Genomic DNA, 19648 nt, shown 5'->3' on the forward strand with positions numbered 1-19648 from the left:
TGCAATCAACTTTTTGGGCTTATTTGAATTGGATCAACGGTGGCCTGTGTTATAAGGAGAAAGAGATGACTATAAAAATACTGCTCTTATTGCATCTTCACGGGTAAAAAATAGGGTTTATTTTACACTCAGTAGTAGTTTTTCGTGTTATATACTATTGTAGTCTATCGTCCCGTCTTAAAGTGGGTTTATTCTATACACTAGTAGTTTCTTATGTTATCTACTGATATAGTCACTTGTCACCTTTCAAGGCGGGTTATATTCTACACACAATTGTAGTTCCTCATGTTATCTACTTATGTAGTCTTTCGTTCTCTCCCAAGGTGGGTTTATTTTATACACAATAGTGGTTTTTCATGTTATCTAATTATGTAGTCCATCGTTCATTCTCAAGGTGAGTTTATTCTACATACATTAGTGATTCCTTATATTGATTTTGTTCACACCGCTAGTGGTCTCCTAAATTCTCATAAATTTCCTTGAGTCGTGGAAGATTACTAGATTCTTAAGGCGTCTAGACGATTTAATCTCTAATAAGAATCATGGTGTTCTAAATGTTCCAACTGGACTTATTACACGATCCACAACTAAGAAGATTCAACAAACATTCATTTTTCATCTACAAAATTGATAGGCTCGATTCAACTATTATTTTATGTGTTTCAAGCTGATTCAATTGAGAAATGATCATTTAGAGCTTTAGAAATGAATATTTTCACAGTTTAAATAGTAGATAAAATTGCTATAATTTGTTACCGAAACTTTATTTATTATTTTAATTTCCTAATTTTTTTAATAGTGGGCAAAAAGAGTAGGAAATTATGTGAAATGGCATTTTTTTTTTTTAATATTTACCCTTACATAGTGGCAATACAATTTAGCTTTCAAATGGACATTTTTACCTTAAAAATTTGAGCATCATTTTTTGTCATTTATAAGTTTCATGGTAGATTGCATCTGAGTCATTCAATCAAGATCAAGTTCAATTGTAGAGTGACCTCAATTTAGAACAAGGTTCCAAATCTTGTTCTAGATCTTTGATCTTAAGAGGTAATCTAATTGTAGTCTTATTTATTAGTTGATTCAAATTTTGTATGAGAAGGTGTTAACTTCTTTAATTCAAGGATTCTTGTTTTAATAAAAACTTCGATCATTGGGCTGAGGATTAAGGTTGTCTTATTAATCTCATTCGGCATTTCTAAGATGCTTGAGGGTAGCGTCTTAGGGTTAATCCAATCTCTAGGTGCACTCAGGTCTCGACTTATGATCACTGCTCGTGGTTCTAGGGAGCTCATTCTACTAGAAACAGACGGATCTAAGTCAATGTGAAAACCATCCTAACTTTGGCACCCAAATTTTTAGCTTAGTTCCGAGGATATTCCTATCAATCACAAAGCTGGAAGAACATAGTCAACTCATTTATGTATACTTATTAGGGAGATATTCTTATCAATCACCTTAAGCACGAAAATCATAATCTAAGCATTCAAGATAACTTAATAACATGCTTCAATCCCTTGGAGCACAGATCAAAATATCTCATCTCCATTCTAATAGAGTGGAAGACATAAAATAGTCATGCGACTTAAATTCATATTCTAGGTCATTTCGGTAAATTTTCATAACATATCCTCATCTAATTTTCTATCATGCATACTCTAACCACCTAAGGCAAGATATGCTCACATGCTAGCACATCCTAGCGATCTCTACAAGTATTACTTGAAAAATGTCCATGTGTCGTAAACAATATACTTGCTAGTTCTAGATGACTCGAGTTGGGTGTAGATAGTCTGTGTTGTGGGTTGGTGGTTTGGATCGGGCTAGGGGTTCTTGGGTCGTGCCGTTTTTGGCATGCGTTCGAGCCTAGTTATTACATATCTAATTTCAATTCTTCGTTTGGTGACACGTGTCTGTTCTAATCAATGCTTGATACACTCACCCCACCATGCTTGATGTGTGTTTGTCCCGCCCTACGCTTGCGCATAGGAATTTTTAAGATTTCGATTGGTTTCTCGTTTTCTTTCTAACTTCTTTAATTTTCGTAACTTTTCATACAAAACTTGAATCGACTTAGTTCCTATACCAACAGGTATATAGTTTTATCCATCTTTACCAAGATATTTTTCTTATAATTAATAATTAACTACATGAAGTTATAATCCCGTCTAAAGTAAGTTCAAAACACATAACTTACCATTTCTTGACGAACATCAGAAATCCTTCTAGCCCAACCCAACTCCAACTTTTTTCAAAAAAAAAAAAAAATGCAAAATCCTTCCAAGATCATTGTATTAAAATCTAAAACCTAATTCTTTCTAAATCTCATGGATCTAGAGAAAAACCTAAAATAAAAAATTCAAAACACGCTTCATAATCTTTCTCGTTTCTCGATGGTTTTGGACGATTCAAGTGTCTAGACTTGATCTCTGAAATGCTTTAAGAAAGTTTTGTCAGAATCAGACTCTAGGTGGTCGGAAATTGAGTCAACTACGTGGTATTCTTTTTTCTCTCTCTATGCTTTCCCTCTCTCCCCCTTTCTTTATTTCATTTTCTTCTCCTTTTTTTTTTCGTCTTAATTAAGTCTTTTATTTCATTAATGAAGGGTTTCAGAATAAGTTAGGGGCAAAATGACCAAAATACCCCCTTAAGGTTGACTTTGACCAGTTGCCCACTTATGAGAGGGACATTTTTGGTAGAAAATCTAAAAAACTCGTCAGATCCACAACGATTCGGGAGGTTTTAACGTCGGTTTAAGCTTTCACTATGAAGTAGGGCTTTCATTTGGAGCACGAATTGAGGTAAGTTGAGCCTTCCATAGCGAGTTATAGTCTTTGATATTTTGGTTTTCTACTCTCAAAATTCTTTCAAATTCGAGATTCATAGTTCACCATTTTCCTTCAAACTTGTTTCTACACCTTCTAGATAAGATTACCCACGAGTTTGGCGAAAGAATCGAATGTTGAAGGTGTCTCACACAGATTTTTCCAATTTGGACGGTCACTCATGGAAGGAGGTTGAAGCTTGAAAATATAAATTGACCCTATGCACAAATTCGTAAAGAGAAACCTATCTCATTTAGTTTTTACACCTCTAAAGAACATTTTCATAAAAGACTACGAAGCTTAATAAGTCTCGAAACGTGTACAATTAAAGAAAAATGTTTTCGGGCAAGGTTTGGGGGTAAAGATTGAACTATTACTTACAATCCATTTTCTTCCGAAAATTGAGCATATCTTTATCTTTAGAAGACTAAATTGAACATCTTTGATGAAGAAATCGGGGTACTAATACATCCTAGATCAAGTTGTCCGAAGAAACCAAATTCTGCATCTTTGGGTAAGTTGCAGACCGAGGATCGAATTTCAAAATTAAGACCACACACTTAAAAATGTGGCTCCAAAACAAATCCTTTTGCTTGAGGGGAGTATAAGGAAGGACTTTCATAAAGAAATCAGGCTCTGAAAAGCTCTAGAATCAACTGTCTAACAAAGAGCTTTTGGGTTTGAATTCCGGGAAGATAAATTTTTCAATGAAGAATGTATAACTAAGGCTATGATCCATGAGAAGATATGAAATGAATCCCTAGATCTTCCTTATAACACAATCTTTAAGTTTTATGAAGAAGTCGGGGAACAAATGTTGGATCGGTATGGCAGCCCTAAAGGGGCGAATAAGATTTTAACAATAAAATTATTTAAATGTGATTAATTTTTCTAATTATGATTTTTTTTAATAAGATTGGATAATTAATACAATAAAATAGTTCAACAAATAACTACTAACAATTATAAAAGAAATAAATCTTAATAACAACTTTGAAATTAAATAGGAAAAAGTTAGAAAATATAAGACAGTGGTTTTATATCAACTTACTCCACCCTCGAGCACGTCTTTGAAATTTGAATAAATCTTCTTCGGATCAGAGTCCAACTGCTAAACGACTTTTTTACGAATTCAAGAGTAAACTCAATCATTTCCACGGTTCAAGATTAAATCGGTACAATTGTCTGAATTTTTATACAACACACCACAACTCTGTAAGAGAGTAGATTTACAATTTGACCACTCACAACTATTTTCTTACACTACAATAAACATCTCCTTTAAAAGTGAGATGAACAGGAAATAAAATTGGAAGATATAATAAACATCTTTACGAAGAATAAGATAGAATAAGATGAACAAAAAAATAAAATTGAAAAGATTGTAAGGAGAGTTCAAAATTTAGAGGGGACAATAAAATAATTTTTTTTTAATGTTTTATTTTATTTTATGATATAACATTTCAAATTTATTGTTATTATTTATTTTTTTAAATGTAATAATATAATAATACATATTTTTATAATTGAAATGATTTTTTTTTTTTTATAAAAGTAATCGAAAACTACCCCTTTGTTACTTTATAAGGATGTACTTTGCAAGTTTGCCGCCACATCATCACGTTGGATATCTTATTTCGATGAAACTTCTTAATTTTAGCTATAATTTGAGTGATTGAAAAATGAGTTGAAATCATTATTCGGACCATTCAAAATATTAATAATTGTTATTAATTGAGTGTAGATTGGTTATCAATTAAAACATCACTTAATTAATTTGAGATTTTTGAGCCTATTTTAGTTGAAACAAATATATTAAGATTTGAAGTTATATGAATCAAATTGGGACCAAACTAAATTAGGGAATAAATAAGGCTTAAAAATATGTTATTAAAATAAAATAAATAATAAAAAGAAACAGGAGAGGAGGGAGAGAGATGAGATCTGCTCTAGGTGTTTCTTGAATTCCCAGAAAATCTGATTGAAGGTCAGTTGAGCGCGTTATCCACGAATCTATACTTTTTTTTTGTCTGTTTCAATTGTTATTTTGAAGATTTAATCGCAAACAAGAAATTGAAACAAGGAACAAACCGAATGATGGAATCGGTGAGATTCATTTGGTATTTAACTATTGTGTGTGAGAAAGAGGTGTGCTTCTTCTTCTTATTATGTGCAGGGAGCGAGTGCGAGAGATTTGGGGAGAGTGAGCGTGGGTCTTAGAGCGAGCGAGGAAGAACAGGAGGAGAGTGAGATATTCTTTTTTCCCCTTTAGGGTTCAATTTCATTGCGTTAACTGCCCCAATTCATCATGGATCGGAAGCTTGTGGTTTGTTTTTTCTTTTTCATTTGTTTCTTCTATCAAGTAATTCGGTTAAGGGTTCGATTCGTTTTATTTATTTATTTCGTGAAATTTAGGTTCTCGGCATTCCATGGGACATCGATACAGAAGGGCTAAGAGACTACATGAGCAAATTTGGAGAGTTGGAGGATTGTATTGTCATGAAGGTTTGCCTTTTCCCCTATTCCTATGATGCATTCGTACTATCCATTCTTTCTTATGGGTTTTTAAGAAAGCATGCCTTTGTCATGAATTCAGTGATTTTGAAAGTGTGAGGTGCACTGGAGCGTAATAACTTCAAAATAAAAAAGATTTGTAAACACTTTATATAATACATGAACATGAAGATTGTTATGAATAAGAACATAATGAAAATTTTAAGAATTAAAAGCTTTTATTAGAGATTGTGGAGGAAAAATGAAGGTGTTAAGAGTGCTTTTATTTTCTTCCTAAAACATTACTAAAAAAAATTAGTGCTTCAAGCATCGAGGTGCCCACCCCAGCTATCGATACCTGTGCCTCAAGCTGGCCTTATTAAGAGTGCCTAGCTGTTTTGAAGCAATACACCGAGTGTGGGCTTTTCTGTGTGCCTGCCATGGCATGCTTGATCTATTGGCGTTTAGATTGTAGGAATGTATGTGCTGTTTATGTTTGGACGTGCAGAAATATGCTAGGAAGTGAAACATGTTCAGTTTGCAGGAATGAAAATTATTAATTATTAGTTACATTTCAAGAACATAATTTTAAATTAAGTTAAACATTTTCATTATAAAAGTTAAAATCCATATCTTGCCATCTCTTGTTCAGACCCAAGCAAAAACCAAAAATATCTTACAATCTTCATTAGGTACTTACCAAGTAAAAAGACATCTCCAGAAAGTATGATCCAAATCTTTTGATGCTTGCATACAAAAACACACTGTAGATGGCCTAAAGTGTCTCTTTAGGTCGTTTATAAGAAATTTTGTACTTTTCGGTAGGCCTTGTTGTCTTGGATTGAAGCCCTGTTTTGTATAGCTTGTTTGGATTTGGATTGCTTCTCTTGTTGGACTTTGGTTTTAGATGCCCCTCCTACATTCTTGTTTGTTTTGTTAACGAAAGTTGGTTTTCAATAATTTTTTCTAATATATTAATTTATCAGCTTTGTTTTCCCTGGTGGATTGTACATATGAAGACAGTGGATGCTTGTTGTGGCTAATTTTGTGTAGATACATTTTTATTTTCAAGTCCTTTTTTGGTAGTCATATGCTTTTTTTTTTCCTTATATGTCAGGAGAGGTCAACTGGTCGGTCTCGTGGTTTTGGGTATGTGACCTTTGCAACCGATGAAGATGCTAAGGTAAGACTATCTTCAATATCTTCACTTTTGGTTGACTTGATGCCTGATGCCTTACACCTCCTTGTTGCAGAATGCGCTATCTAATGAGCACTTCCTTGGCAATAGAATGCTGGAAGTTAAAGTTGCCACACCAAAGGTTAGTTTCCCTTTTTCTCTCTTTCCCTTTTTTATTTGCCTTCCTTACATACATTTTCCTTGTCTAGAATCCCCTTCATTTTATCTTCTTTTTGAATAAATAAATCATTAAAAGTGCGAGTACTGTCTTTTGATTTGTATGCATACATATTTGTATATGTTTTGAATTGAAAAGCATGTCCTGGAAAATGATCATATTTTCAGGAAAAATTTGTCTCATATTTGTATCATATTTTCTGTTGACAGGAGGAGATGAGAGCACCTCCAAAGAGAGTTACGAGGATATTTGTAGCAAGGATTTCACAATCTGTGACTGAGGCTGCCTTCCGCAGGTAGTTTGGTGTGATTTTGTGCCAGATTCTTGTGCACAATCAATATATATCAGACATTAGTTGAACACGATGGCTACATGTTGGACACTTGTTAGGCACATGTTAAATCCTTGTTAAGCATAATAAATAGGTCTTATTTCACTTGATGGGGGCCGTTCCTTTTGTGGATTCGGTTTTCTTATATGCCTTTTTATTCTTTCATTTTCTCTCAATGAAAGCTTGATTCTTTATTAAAACAAACGTTCTTAAAAAAGAAAAGAAAAGAAAAGAAAAGAAAAATAGTAATATAGGACAAAACAATGTACTGAGTTAATACATCAAAATCTTTTTTCCAAGCATACACATAGGCTTACTGACTTCAGATTTGCTGATGGTATACAATATTTATTTCAAAAAGTGTATATTTTAATTAGTGTATTCTTGTCACGTTTGGTCCTGAACTTTTTAGAAAATTCCGTCTTACTGTGTCCATGTTATGTTGTGTGCGTCTCTCCTGTCCATGCTAGAAATTTGATTGGGATTTATCGGTGAAGGCTGAAGAGGAATTGGGAAGAGAACAGGCAACAAAGCTGGAAGTAGAAAAAAAGATTGAATCTGGCCTAAAGAATTCAGGCTATAGATCATTTAAGGAAGTCTGTGGAGAACTGAGAAAGTACAAACCTCTTAATGGAACTTTGTCGCCAGAAACTTTTTGAGCTTGAAATCTGACGTGGAATTATCAGTGAATAGGAGGTAAAGACTAATTTAGAAGAGGACGGGAAAAAAGATGAAAGAAGAAAAATATTGAATCCCCACCAAGAGTATGCAGGTTATAGAACGTCGAAGGAAGTTGTGGAGGCATGAGAGAAATTGAGAACTTCTCAATGAAACTTCTAGCAACTTGAGAGAGAAAGAACTTTGAGGTGGCAGTTGAATGACTATTTGTTAATTTTCTATTCACATCATTACATGTGGGAATGACAGAATGATAATCCTCCGATAAAGTCTAAGGAATGTATGCGTGAGGAAAGAGTGAGGATTGATTTTTTAATTAGTTAGTTAAAGGGGGATGCATCGATGTGTTACGAATTTGTGGGGCTGACATAATAGGAAAGAGGGAGTACTCAAGGGAAAGAAGGGAGCTGGGAGAGGTACGCTTGCTTGGTCGGCAAGTTGGGTGTACTTTGGAGGGAGTTTGCTTGATTGTGTAACATATTGATAAATAAATCTAGCTCCCATGCTTGTATAGCTTATCAAGTATCGAGCAAGAAGCTACACTTTATGGCTTATGTCTTCCCGTCCTCTGACTCTTCCTCCTTGCTGTCCTTGAGTTTTTTCCGCAATTTCTCTAAAAGAGAGGCTTTGGATGTTGTGTGCCTTCTTTCGATTCCTTAGGGGCGATATGTTCTTCGCGGGGGGAGGGACACTAGGTTCTAGTCCCTGGATCCATGTAGGGTCTTCTCTTGTAGCTCTTTCTATTGGTTCAGTCTGGCCTGTTCTCCCTCTTTCTGTGTTTGCTTTCTCCCGGTCTGGAAAGTGCAAATCCCTAAGAGGGTAAAATATTTGTGTGGCAGATTTTACATGAGAGAATCAACACTTTGGACCTGTTTCTATGGTGGTGCATTCTATGTAGGTGTCAGACTGAGTATTTGTATCATCTGTTGTGGGTTGCTCGTTTGTCCGAATTTTTTGGGCTCGTTATTTAGATTCTTATAATTTATGTTGGGTTTGACAGAGGAGGTTCTCCTGGGCTTACTTGTTCGTGAGAAGGACACTGTTTTTTGGCATGCCAGTTTCTCTTGCCATGCCATGGGGGTTTGGCTGGAGAGGAATTGTAGACTTTTTAGAGAGGTGTGGGTGTCGGTCACTTGGCCTTTTTGTAATTATGATCTTGGTTTGATTTTGTTGGATTGAAGTCCCTTTGCATAGTTTATGAGACGTTCTTTTGTGGGTCTTATTTTATCTATACCCATATATTTTATTTTTATTTTCTCAAAGAAAGTGCGGTTTCTTCTACAAAAAATAAATAAATCCATCTCATATCACAAAATTTTGTGTGGCCTTTCTGTTTCAAATGGGGATGTTGCAGGGACAAACATTTTAAAATTTAATTTGGGGATGAACCGTGCTTGCATCTGCCCCTCAAATGTGTCTCAAGTTATTACAATTATTCTATTGATCTTTAATTAACCTTTTCCATTGACAGACGAATAGGAAGTTTCATATTTTCATTAAATGAATTATTTAAACTAATAAATAATAAAATTAATTTTATTGCCTAGAAAAAGTAGGTACCTGCAAGGGAACCTGTTCCTTCAGGGTTTTTAGACATCTCTTAAGAGTCAGAGTCTGTTGACTCAATCCACAATGACTTTGGTAAAGCCTTCAAGCTATATACCCAAATGCAACTTTGTAAGAATTTCATAATCTGATGGTTATCGGAGAGAAGATTGTTAGTATCCTTCGGATGGCACTAAGGCCTTTTAAGAATCCACTAAGACACTATTCAAGCATCTCGTAGAAGAGTTGCAACATTTGTCTTAAGAATTTGATTCATGGTTTTTATTTATGACTTGATGACCTTTTTTTTGTTATTTGGTTTACAAATTCTTGATGGAAATGAACTTCATGTTTGTTGCAGTCATTTTGAGAAATATGGAGAAATAACAGATCTTTACATGCCGAAGGTACGTTTTCCTTTCACTAAACTAGGAAATTAGTTCTGTGGATTCTCTATTCCTATTTTCACTTATCAGGTGTACATGTACTACGTGAATTGGAAAATATGGGTCACCCATGTTTTTGTGCAGTGTATATTAACATCTTTTAACTTTTGTTAATTATTCAGGACCAGGGCTCAAAAATCCATCGTGGAATAGGTTTCATCACTTTTGCAAATTCAGGTTGGATCATCTTTTTATATTGATATAAGATATGATTGCAGAGTTCAAGTTGGCAACTTTTGGTTTGTTTCTTCAATTTCTGAAAATATCCGCCCAAATACGGATCCTTTTAATTGTTTACTAGTGCAGTAGTTGAGTTTTTCTACACTGTTCAAAGATTTCCGGATACATAAGTACAAAGATTGGTTTATGGGAAAACATTTTCTCTCTGCTACCACTCTCAAACAACTCACTCTCTTTCATTTTTCAATTTCATCTCCTTCTTCACTCTTCTTTCCACTGCTTTTTTCTATAACTATTCACTTACTTCTTGTTTTCCTTTCATTTTTTTCTTGAAACTCTTTCTTTTTTTTTTCTCCAATTTCAATTGATTAGAAAATACATCTTCAGAATTCAAAGGTACAAAATGATTTTTTTACCATCTTTCCACAATCTAGCTTGAATAAGGCCGAACTCTTCAAAGAGCAAGCCAGTTTAAGTGAATATAATTCTACACAGAGCAAGCCACTTCTAAATTGAGTCATCCCATAATTGAACTCTTCAAAGAGCAAGCCTGTTTAAGTGAACTTAACCTAAGCTCCATGGTAACTTAAATCTTTTACACATTGACCTTGCACATGAAATTGAGTTTGAATCTAGACTAACGATTTTGAAGGTAAAGAATGAATGTTTCTTGTTTTGGATCAAAACTTGTGGAACACCATGGTCACTATCATTTGCTCAGTAGAGGAGGGGGTGGGAAGGGACAAGCAGTGGGGGAAGAGGAGAGGGACATTTAAAACTGTTCATGGTTCTTTTTCTTTCCTCTCGCCGACTAAGTGTGCTGTCCTTAAGAAAGTTCCAGAGAGGCTTTTTTATCCTCCTGCAGTGTACCTTGGTTTTCCTTCTAATTTTGTTTTATTGACAATCTTCATTGTAATGTTTTCACATTAATATAAAAGTTCAACCATGCTATTTCGTGGTTGCCGATTTCCAGGCACTAAATGTAGCAACTACTATCTTGTAGACTCTGTAGAGAATTTGATGGCTGAAACTCATGAACTAGGAGGTTCTGCAGTGGTTGTTGACAGAGCGACCCCCAAGGCAAGATTTTGCTGTTATCTTTATAACACCATATTTACCTTTTGATGGATCTTTTTTTTTCTTTTTTTTTTGAAGACCGAAGGATTCTTTTTAGTTTGTCATGATTTTGTTCGTCTAATTGAGATCAATATACTATTTTTCCAGGATGATGATTTCAGACCCATAGGGAAAATGCCGCGAGGGGGTGGTGGTGGTGGTGGTGGTGGTGGTGGTGGAGGATATGGTGCATACAATGCTTATATTTCTGCAGCAACAAGATATGCAGCACTTGGTGCTCCTACCTTATACGACCATCCAGTCTCAGTTTATGGTGGGAGTATGTATCTCTGATAGTATCCTTTTTTATGTGATGCTTGGTCTTGGTGAATATTGTTATGATGATTCCCCATTTCATTGGATCAGGAAGGGAATTTCGAGGGATGGGAAAAAAGATTTTTATTGGTAGGCTCCCACAAGAAGCATCTGCTGATGATCTCCGCCAATACTTTGGTCGATTTGGCCGTATATTGGATGTCTATGTACCCAAGGTAAATTAGATTTAGTTAATGCTCCACTTTTTATGAGTGACTGAATTGAGATAGCATAACGGTTCAGTTGTTACTGACGAATGTAGGATCCTAAAAGATCTGGTCATCGAGGTTTTGGTTTTGTAACTTTTGCTGAAGATGGTGTAGCAGATCGTGTATCTCGAAGATCTCACGAGATTTGTGGACAACAGGTATTCTACTGCATGTCACTTTCCTCACTAGAAGGGCATTGCCAGCGACTGTTCTTTTCTGCCTTTTGCGAGTAATGGTTACTAGTTATTAGTTATATGATTATTACGCAAGCTTCAATCTTGGGTTATGAATCTTATCTCACAATTGGAATCTGCAGGTTGCTATCGATTCAGCCACTCCTCTTGATGATGCTGGAGCAGCTGGACCAAGTGGACCTTTTGTGATGAGTAGCGCGGCAGAATCTTTTGGGAGCTATGGTGGACCTATGAGGACTTATGGAAGGATGTATGGAAGCCTAGACTTTGATGATGTAAGTGGCTCTGTTTCTATTTGACTTATATTCAAGTTGGTTAAAATTTAGGTAGTGATTGATAGGTTGTCCACCACATTTAGCGAGCTTTACATTTACTGGTGCCTCTCAGACCCTCCCAAGGGCCCTACAATTAGGATTATAAACATTTTGATTAAAGATTCTTTAGAAATTATTTGAAGGTTTGGTTTCTGAACTTTGAAAGTGTTTTATGATAAGCATTTTTTCGCAAAGTACTTTTGAGTGCTTTTGACGAGTCAAAAGTCAAAAGCATTTAAAAAGGTTACTTCCAACATGATTTGTTTTTTCTTTAAAGCTTTTTTAAAGATTAATGAGTTTATATTGTGCAGTGGGGTTATGGAGTTGGTGGTGGAAGACCATCTAGAGCAGACTGGAGGTATCGGCCGTACTGATGAGTGACAAACCAGCATTGAATTAGTAGTGATGGCTGATGGCTTGATAAATCAACGGCATGAATTGCCATATTTATGGAGAGTCGATATCTTTCAATGTCTGATTATTTGGTTTCTTTTGGTTTATTGTTTTTAACTGTCTCAACACCATTCCTTAGCTGAAACATGGATCAATTGGGGTCGTCGTGGTGTGGGATCGGGATCGGGATCAGGAGGGTATGTCGGCTGTATGAATGTTTGGTTAGTAGTTCTTAGTGAGTTATATTCTTCTCTAACTCTACTTTAAGAATATTCATTTTATAACATCTCTAGGATGGTTTGGTTATCATCGAACAATTGATCGACTACTGAACGCTGGATGGCCTTTTTCTAGTTGTGTTCTTTTTCTTTGAATCAGTCCTACAATGCTTTCAGATCCTTCCAATTTGACTAAATCCATGGCCAAATAAGAGCACTCCCTCATTGCAATAGAAGTTAATGGTGTGGCTGATTCACTTAAACCTACCACGTTATTTAATTTCAACCTATTTACACTATTTTGATCAATTCATTTATTTTTGACATGTTCTATGATCGAGCGTGAAAATGGATAGCTATGGATAGCTAAATGATGGAATTGGAATATTTGAACAGTTTAGCTCAGTTGCATGAAGGCTTTCGTTATGCCAAATTTAACTTTGCATGATTCATTAACAATGTTGGGACTCTAGCATGATATTTATAGATACTTTATGATGATTATGCATGATGATGATGATTTATTGCCTTTTAGTATTCTTAGAAGCATGATAAAAGGCTCGAAATCTTAATTATGCCTTGACATATAATTGGATTGATGCTATGTGCCTTGACATATAATTGGATTGATGCTATGTGACTGAGACTACATGCATGAATGATGAATTAGTATGCCTTGACTTCTATTTTACTTTTCTTTGGTAATAGAACCTTAATTAGGGTCTATTATGATTATATGGGTTGACTTCTACTACATAGAATGGTTGGGCGCAACCCCTAATCACCCACTTACCTTGACTAGTGAGAGTCTACTTAATATATAGGATTGTGATATTACCCACCTAAGACCAAGAGGATGTTATCGAGGGAGCTCTTGTTTAGACTATTTAAGGACATGATATTGCATGGAAATAGGAAGCTTGTTAGGCATCGTCAAGGAGATTTCTGTTAATGCTCCACACCTACTAGACCTACCCTAGCCCTAGAGTTTGAGATAGATAAGTACACCTTGACTTATGTGCAAGAAGTACGATGACCTAGATCAATCTTGGAGAATAGGAAAGTAAGGTTAATTACACCCATAACTCTAGAATAACTGAGAGAGGTGATTTACACCCTTGAAATAGGTGTGCAAGATATATGACTATGAAAGCCTAATAGGACTAATATGAACCCAATGCCATAGAGTTGGATAACTTTAGAAACTTGAATGAATACAAGCTTTAACATTGAATAGGAGAAGTTTCAATGAGTGCCTACAAATACGTTACTTATCAAGTATTTTTATACTTGTTCTTGCTATTATTTATCTTTCAGAGCATCGCAAATATAGTCTTGAGCAGGAGCGAGCATGCAAGGTCGTGCGGCTATAGAAGGGACTTTAGGCTTGTGTCATGTGTTTTCTACATTTAATTATGTATTTTGGAACGCATTTGATTTGTATCTATTTTGTATTCATATCTTCCTTGTTTACAGATCTCTCTCTCCACCATTATTAAGCACTTAAATCACACTAAGCAAACAAATGAAAATTTTACAACGATATTAGGAGACACATAGATAGTGACTCTCATATGGTGGACAAAGTAGTGAGACATGCAATAAAGTCTCTCATCTCAATTGTGTAGCCTTAACTTTCGTTCTTCATGGAGCAATTTAGCAAACTCGGTGAGAGCTTCCTCATTAGTACCCTCTCCTTCAACAACCTCATATCTTCCTGTTTCCAAATTAACCCTCGACACGGATTTCTTTAGTAACTCCTCTCCAATCTTTACAAGCTTTTCTAAGTTCTCTGTCGTCGCTATATCCACCGACGCAGCGTCGCCTGTCAACGAGTCATCCTGTTCATACACAAACTTCATCCTATCACTGTTTTCCTCTTCATACAAAAATGACATATAAACTAGCATTACCTGAATTCGAAGATAGTTTTGGTCAACCTTCAGAGACTGAAAAAGGGTCGACACGTGAAAGTCAACCATGTCGGAACTCGCATCGGTAAAAAAGTCAATGATTGGAGTGGAACCACTGTTTAGCTGAAATATCCAACTAAGAGCTCCCCATTCTGAAGCTTGTGTTGCATTATACTTCTCTTCATGTTTAGGCAAGCCAGTCCCCAGAGATAGAACAAGCATTCTTCTTGCATCATTTGCTTTGATCCTTGCCGTTTCTATTTGATGCACTGCAATTTGCCTGTTTATGTGGGATATGGCTGCTAATGTCTGCCAAATTTAAGATTAGTTTCATTTGATTGTTTTTTTAACTTAAGGCACGTGTTAAAACTCACGGGATTATTAACGGCAACAGCACCGTCAATGACGTTGTAAGTGCGAGTTGTGTTGGCTTTCTCGTCCTTCGTCTCGAAGAAGTGAGCGGGTAAGAACGTGGGCGCTGCCGACGTCGCCAAGCACACGTCCGCCAGCTTCGGATTCTTCAATGCATTTACTTTCGCCTGCGTTTCATGTTATGAAATTTGATTTAAGATATAAAAATATCGGTAGAATAGATATGTCAGTATAACTGTAATTAAGAAATATATTTTATATAGCCGTAAGCCAACATTAATGAATATTCTACTTTCTATTCCACTTCCAGTTTCTCATTCTTAACATATATTCACTTAATTTCTTTTCTCGACTTTAAGAAAATGTATGAATAAACACAAAATTGAAACATAAAGATTTTGATTACATCGTTGGTGGTGAAGATGACGGGTTGGAGAATCTTGATGTCGAAAGCGGGAATCACGACGTTGGTCAGTGTCTGATTCAGAGTCAAATCTCCGATCAACTCATTCACCACGGTCCTCAGATAGTTACCGTCGTACTTCGGCCCTCTCACACGCCCAAACAAATTCATCACCCCACCAAGAAAATGCCTATAATATCATCAAATTTGTATCAAACTCAGCAAACAAAATCAACTTCACAACCATAGCTAACCTTGGTTGAGGAAAAATCTTTGGAGTCTCCTTGATGTAAAACTCCGTAATCTTATTAGCCGCAAACAATGGTCGATTGTTGTTGTTCTTGTCCGGAGCTGTAAGCATAGTCGTCACTAATCCCCCGGTGCTCGTCCCAGCAATTACGTCGAAGTAATCCGCCAATCTTGCTTCCTCGCCGTCCAATTCCTACAGGGTCAACCCCAAATTATACGTATAGAGAAAGTATAATTCATACGTCCAAGATAGAGAAAACGAATATTATACCTGAAGTTTGGACTCGAGAAATGCGAGGAGAATTCCGGGGATGATGCCTTTGATACCACCGCCATCGATACTCAGAATTGTTACAAGCTGCCCCTTTTCAAAGTTTGGATTCATTTTGGAAGGTTTGGGTATCAAAAATGAGTATATTTTGAAGGAGGGTATGATTGGTTTGGTCTAAGATGGGTAAATAGTGGGCAGTTGAGACCATAATCAATAATGGATAGGACAGTCCTGTTTTGAATGCCAACAATCATCCTCTGGCCCCAACTTTCAAAATAATAATAATTCAAAAAAATAAAATTAAACATAAAAATTTGACTTAAGTATAAGGTCGATGTAGGGCATTAAAAAGTCGAATAATAGAATTTATATTTAAAACTAAAAATCGAAGAAAAGTCAAGATCTTTTAACTCGAGGGCTTAAAAGGTAATATGGAATTAGAGATGTTCATGGAGTGGCGAGGGCTTAAAAGGTAATATGGAATTAGAGATGTTCATGGAGTGGGTCGGGGAGTCATTTCGAAAAATTCTCCATTTATTTTGAAGTAATCGAGTTCTCTGCAGCTAATTTTTTCTCATTTATTATTCTTTAAAAAAATCAGTTATTTTAAAGTTTTGATTTTTCAATATAATCTTAGATTATATTGAAAAATGTAAAAATAATTCAATATATTTTATAAACAAATATATATAAAACGTTAATATTGTACAACATCATTTCTAAAAATTTAAATTTTAATATTACAACATAAATTTTAACGAATTTTTAACCTATGAGAAGTAATCTCAAAATTAATTGATTTTTTTTTTTATATATAACTAAAATGCATATATATATTAATATGATATTAAATGGGGTGAGAATGGAGAATATAATCTCGTCTCCCGTCTCGTTTATCTAACGGAAAAAAGAATGTTTTTTACTGTCTCTCTGGTTCTCCGTCTAAACGGAAAATCCTCTCCCATTTGGAGCAAGTTCTACTGATAAAATCGATATCTCTGTCTGAAATTGAATGAATACGAGCGAAGGAGTCAATTTTAATGAGCTGTACCCTCCTCCCTTTCCAAAGAAGATGGAAAAAGTCATTATATTGGCCTTTTGCCTCCTGATATGGCTCGCAATAAATGGTGGACTCTTCTGGTTCAAGTCAATGAATTATTGACATCTAACCAACTCATACCTGACCAGTGGCTAAAATTCAATAAATCTCTCACTTATCCAAATAAAATTAAAAGTTTTGGTTAAATTATCAACTTTATTGCCTTCATTTAATTGTGTTTCAACTTGTTCTTTTAGTTAATGCATTTTACCTAAATGTTCACGGGTCAGGATAACATTAATTTGACACGACCCACGAACAAATAGAGGAATGAGTCTACATTCTTTTTTTAAATAAGACGGTCATGGTTGATTTATGCGCTAAGCTAATTTAAAGCATCTTATCTTAAATTTATTATGAACTTAAGTACTCATAAACTTGCAATTATTGGAAAACTATGGTTGAATTACGATTAAACAACCCTTGAAGAACTAGCAATGGACCTAATTTTCATGTCGTTTCTTATGCTTTGCGTTCTTTTTCAAGTAATGTTAGATGAATAGTATTTCTTTTGTAATGTGCAAAAAATAATAAAAATATATATATACATATATACATAGTCGCCGAAAAATGCGAGATTTCTGGCGAGGCTCGACCCAAGCACACTGTAGCAACCCACAGCCAAAGTTCCAATCTGTCCAGCACCCGTGGCCTCGACACAATCCACCATCCACCTGATGCACGCCTAGAAACACGACTTGCGTGCCTATGAGAGTGACCCAACCCGACTCGCAAGCCACACGCGATCCAGCCCCTACACGTGTCCTCCATTCAGCTCCAGTCGTTGAAAACCGGCTATTCGGCTCGGATTTTGAAATTTGACACTTTTACCTAAGTTTTGGACCTCGAAGCTAAATTTGACCTTATTGAAATGATTTAAGATTAGTATAAGCAAGAACGAATTTGAAGGGTGAAAGCAAGCTAAATTGGAAGGAGAACTTCGGCTAAGGTCAACCATTTAAGTGATCCTACTATCAGCTCAGTCGGAAGACTTGTCTTATGTGGGATGACACATGTCCAGCAACCCTTGCACGTGTCATGTATGTTGATAGAATGTACTATGATGATGTAATAGGTTATAATGACGTGATTTGCTATTATATTATGATACGTTATGATGATGTGATGTATTATGATGCGATGATATGTTATGATGATGATGCATCATGATATGATGACATGTGATATATGATCGATATCTCATGTTACGATGATGTGTATGTATGAGATGTCATGTTGCATTATAATAATGAAGAGTTTTCTGATACACAACCCCTAAACGACGTTATGAATGATGAATGTATGAAAGTTTTATACATGTATATTACCTAGAGTAATATGTGAAGTATGTGTGAGGTTGTGTCACATGAATGATTTAACATGAAAAGTATAGGGACCACATGCATATTGTATGTTCACTAAATTGTGATACTTCCCCTTTTACGATGAGTACTGACTTGTACACTATGATGATGATAATAATCATCATGCTTTGCATGATATACGAGGGTTTGATGTATCTTCGGACATTTGGCTCAACCAACTAGCTTGACCATGCAGGCCCAAGGGATGTGCGAGCTCGCCTGATGGGATCACGCTTGCACGTCTGGACTGTGTGTAGGAAAGTACCAAGATATTTGGAGGTCATTTGGGTCATAAATCGAAGGTAGTTTACCATAGGGGCATTATAGTAATTTTGCATAGTTACTTGGTTTACCTACCTAACCTTAACCAATAACCACCAAATTTTATATATAATTTTAACATGTCATATCATGCCTGACATTAAAATTTTATGAGCAGCGGTGTTCGTTTAGTAGGTTATTGTAACGTTACTTAATTTTTGAGTAAAATACTCGGTTTAAATCCTTAACTCACAACTCTTTCCTTATTTCTTTTATATTCATTCAAATAATACACAATTAATTCTAAGCGATTCATACAAGTCGATATTCATGGCCTTGGTTTTCGAACTTCTAGTACTCAACTTACTCCAAAAAAGAATTTTGATAGCATTTTAAGGAGCCTAGTTTCTTTGAACCAATTCTTTAGGTTCTTTATGCTTTGTTTTGGAACCCTTCCTTGTGTGCCTCGTTGGAGTATTACAGATTGTGGCGCCCTTGGTACTGGATTGGGTTATGTAGTTGGATCTAGGCCAATGCATGGATCGTGGGCTAGGCACTGAACGAGGGAGGATGGGCTATTGGGTTTTGGGTCGTGGATAAGGCGGGCAACCTGAACGGGGCTAAAGTCACATGTGGGTTAGACGTTGGACGTGCGTGGGCGGTGAGAATATTTGCTAAAACCACCATACCTAAATAGTATGAAAGTTCATTTAACGTTGGAATTTAAATTCGATTAGGTTAAATTCCAACATTATTTTTGAAGGCTCCGACTAACTCAAAAAATAAAGTTGGAATTTAATCCAACTCTACCTTACCCTTAAAAAAATTATTTAACGTGTAACAGATATGATGCATTGTAATTTTTAAATATTTGATATTTGAATTTTATGACATTTTAGTTATTAATTTAACATGTATACAAAGATGTTTTTTTAAATAATTATATATATAAAAATCTAACAACTCAACTAATTATTTTTTGAAATTTTGAGATTTTTTCAATTTAATTCAATCCATATTCAAATGATATCTTCAAACACATGTATTTAACTATTAACTTTAAATCAACTCGTTCAAATATCAAATCAACTCGTTCTTGTAGAT

General features: G+C 35.4%; 2 protein-coding genes across 4 annotated transcripts; one reads left to right on the forward strand and one right to left on the reverse strand.

Moving 5' to 3' along the window:
• Positions 1-4724: 4724 nt before the first annotated feature.
• Positions 4725-12750, forward strand: LOC111795806 (RNA-binding protein Musashi homolog 2-like). Of its 3 annotated transcripts, none has more exons than XR_002815255.1 (14): positions 4725-4812; positions 5002-5151; positions 5241-5330; positions 6436-6501; positions 6572-6637; positions 6883-6968; positions 9589-9634; positions 9796-9850; positions 10857-10933; positions 11078-11249; positions 11336-11460; positions 11547-11722; positions 11810-11962; positions 12313-12750. XR_002815255.1 is itself a non-coding variant. In XM_023678394.1 (14 exons), exons 2-14 carry the CDS (start codon positions 5134-5136, stop codon positions 12373-12375), a joined length of 1122 nt encoding a protein of 373 aa, XP_023534162.1. In that variant the 5' UTR covers positions 4725-4812; positions 5002-5133; the 3' UTR covers positions 12376-12750. The 3 variants fall into 3 exon arrangements, 2 of the variants coding, with proteins under 2 accessions (XP_023534162.1, XP_023534164.1); XM_023678394.1 differs by having other exon boundaries at positions 11547-11651; XM_023678396.1 differs by lacking the exon at positions 5002-5151 and having other exon boundaries at positions 11547-11651.
• A 1280-nt stretch (positions 12751-14030) lies between these two features.
• On the reverse strand, positions 14031-16012 carry LOC111794842 (patatin-like protein 3). The gene is made up of 6 exons (XM_023677006.1): positions 15821-16012; positions 15555-15742; positions 15304-15490; positions 14900-15064; positions 14526-14834; positions 14031-14453 (listed from the first exon to the last, which is right to left on the reverse strand). Exons 1-6 carry the CDS (start codon positions 15932-15934, stop codon positions 14229-14231), a joined length of 1188 nt encoding a protein of 395 aa, XP_023532774.1. The 5' UTR covers positions 15935-16012; the 3' UTR covers positions 14031-14228.
• Positions 16013-19648: the final 3636 nt, after the last annotated feature.

Source organism: Cucurbita pepo, chromosome LG05 (genome assembly GCF_002806865.2).
Source record: "Cucurbita pepo subsp. pepo cultivar mu-cu-16 chromosome LG05, ASM280686v2, whole genome shotgun sequence".
Taxonomy (NCBI): domain Eukaryota; kingdom Viridiplantae; phylum Streptophyta; class Magnoliopsida; order Cucurbitales; family Cucurbitaceae; genus Cucurbita; species Cucurbita pepo.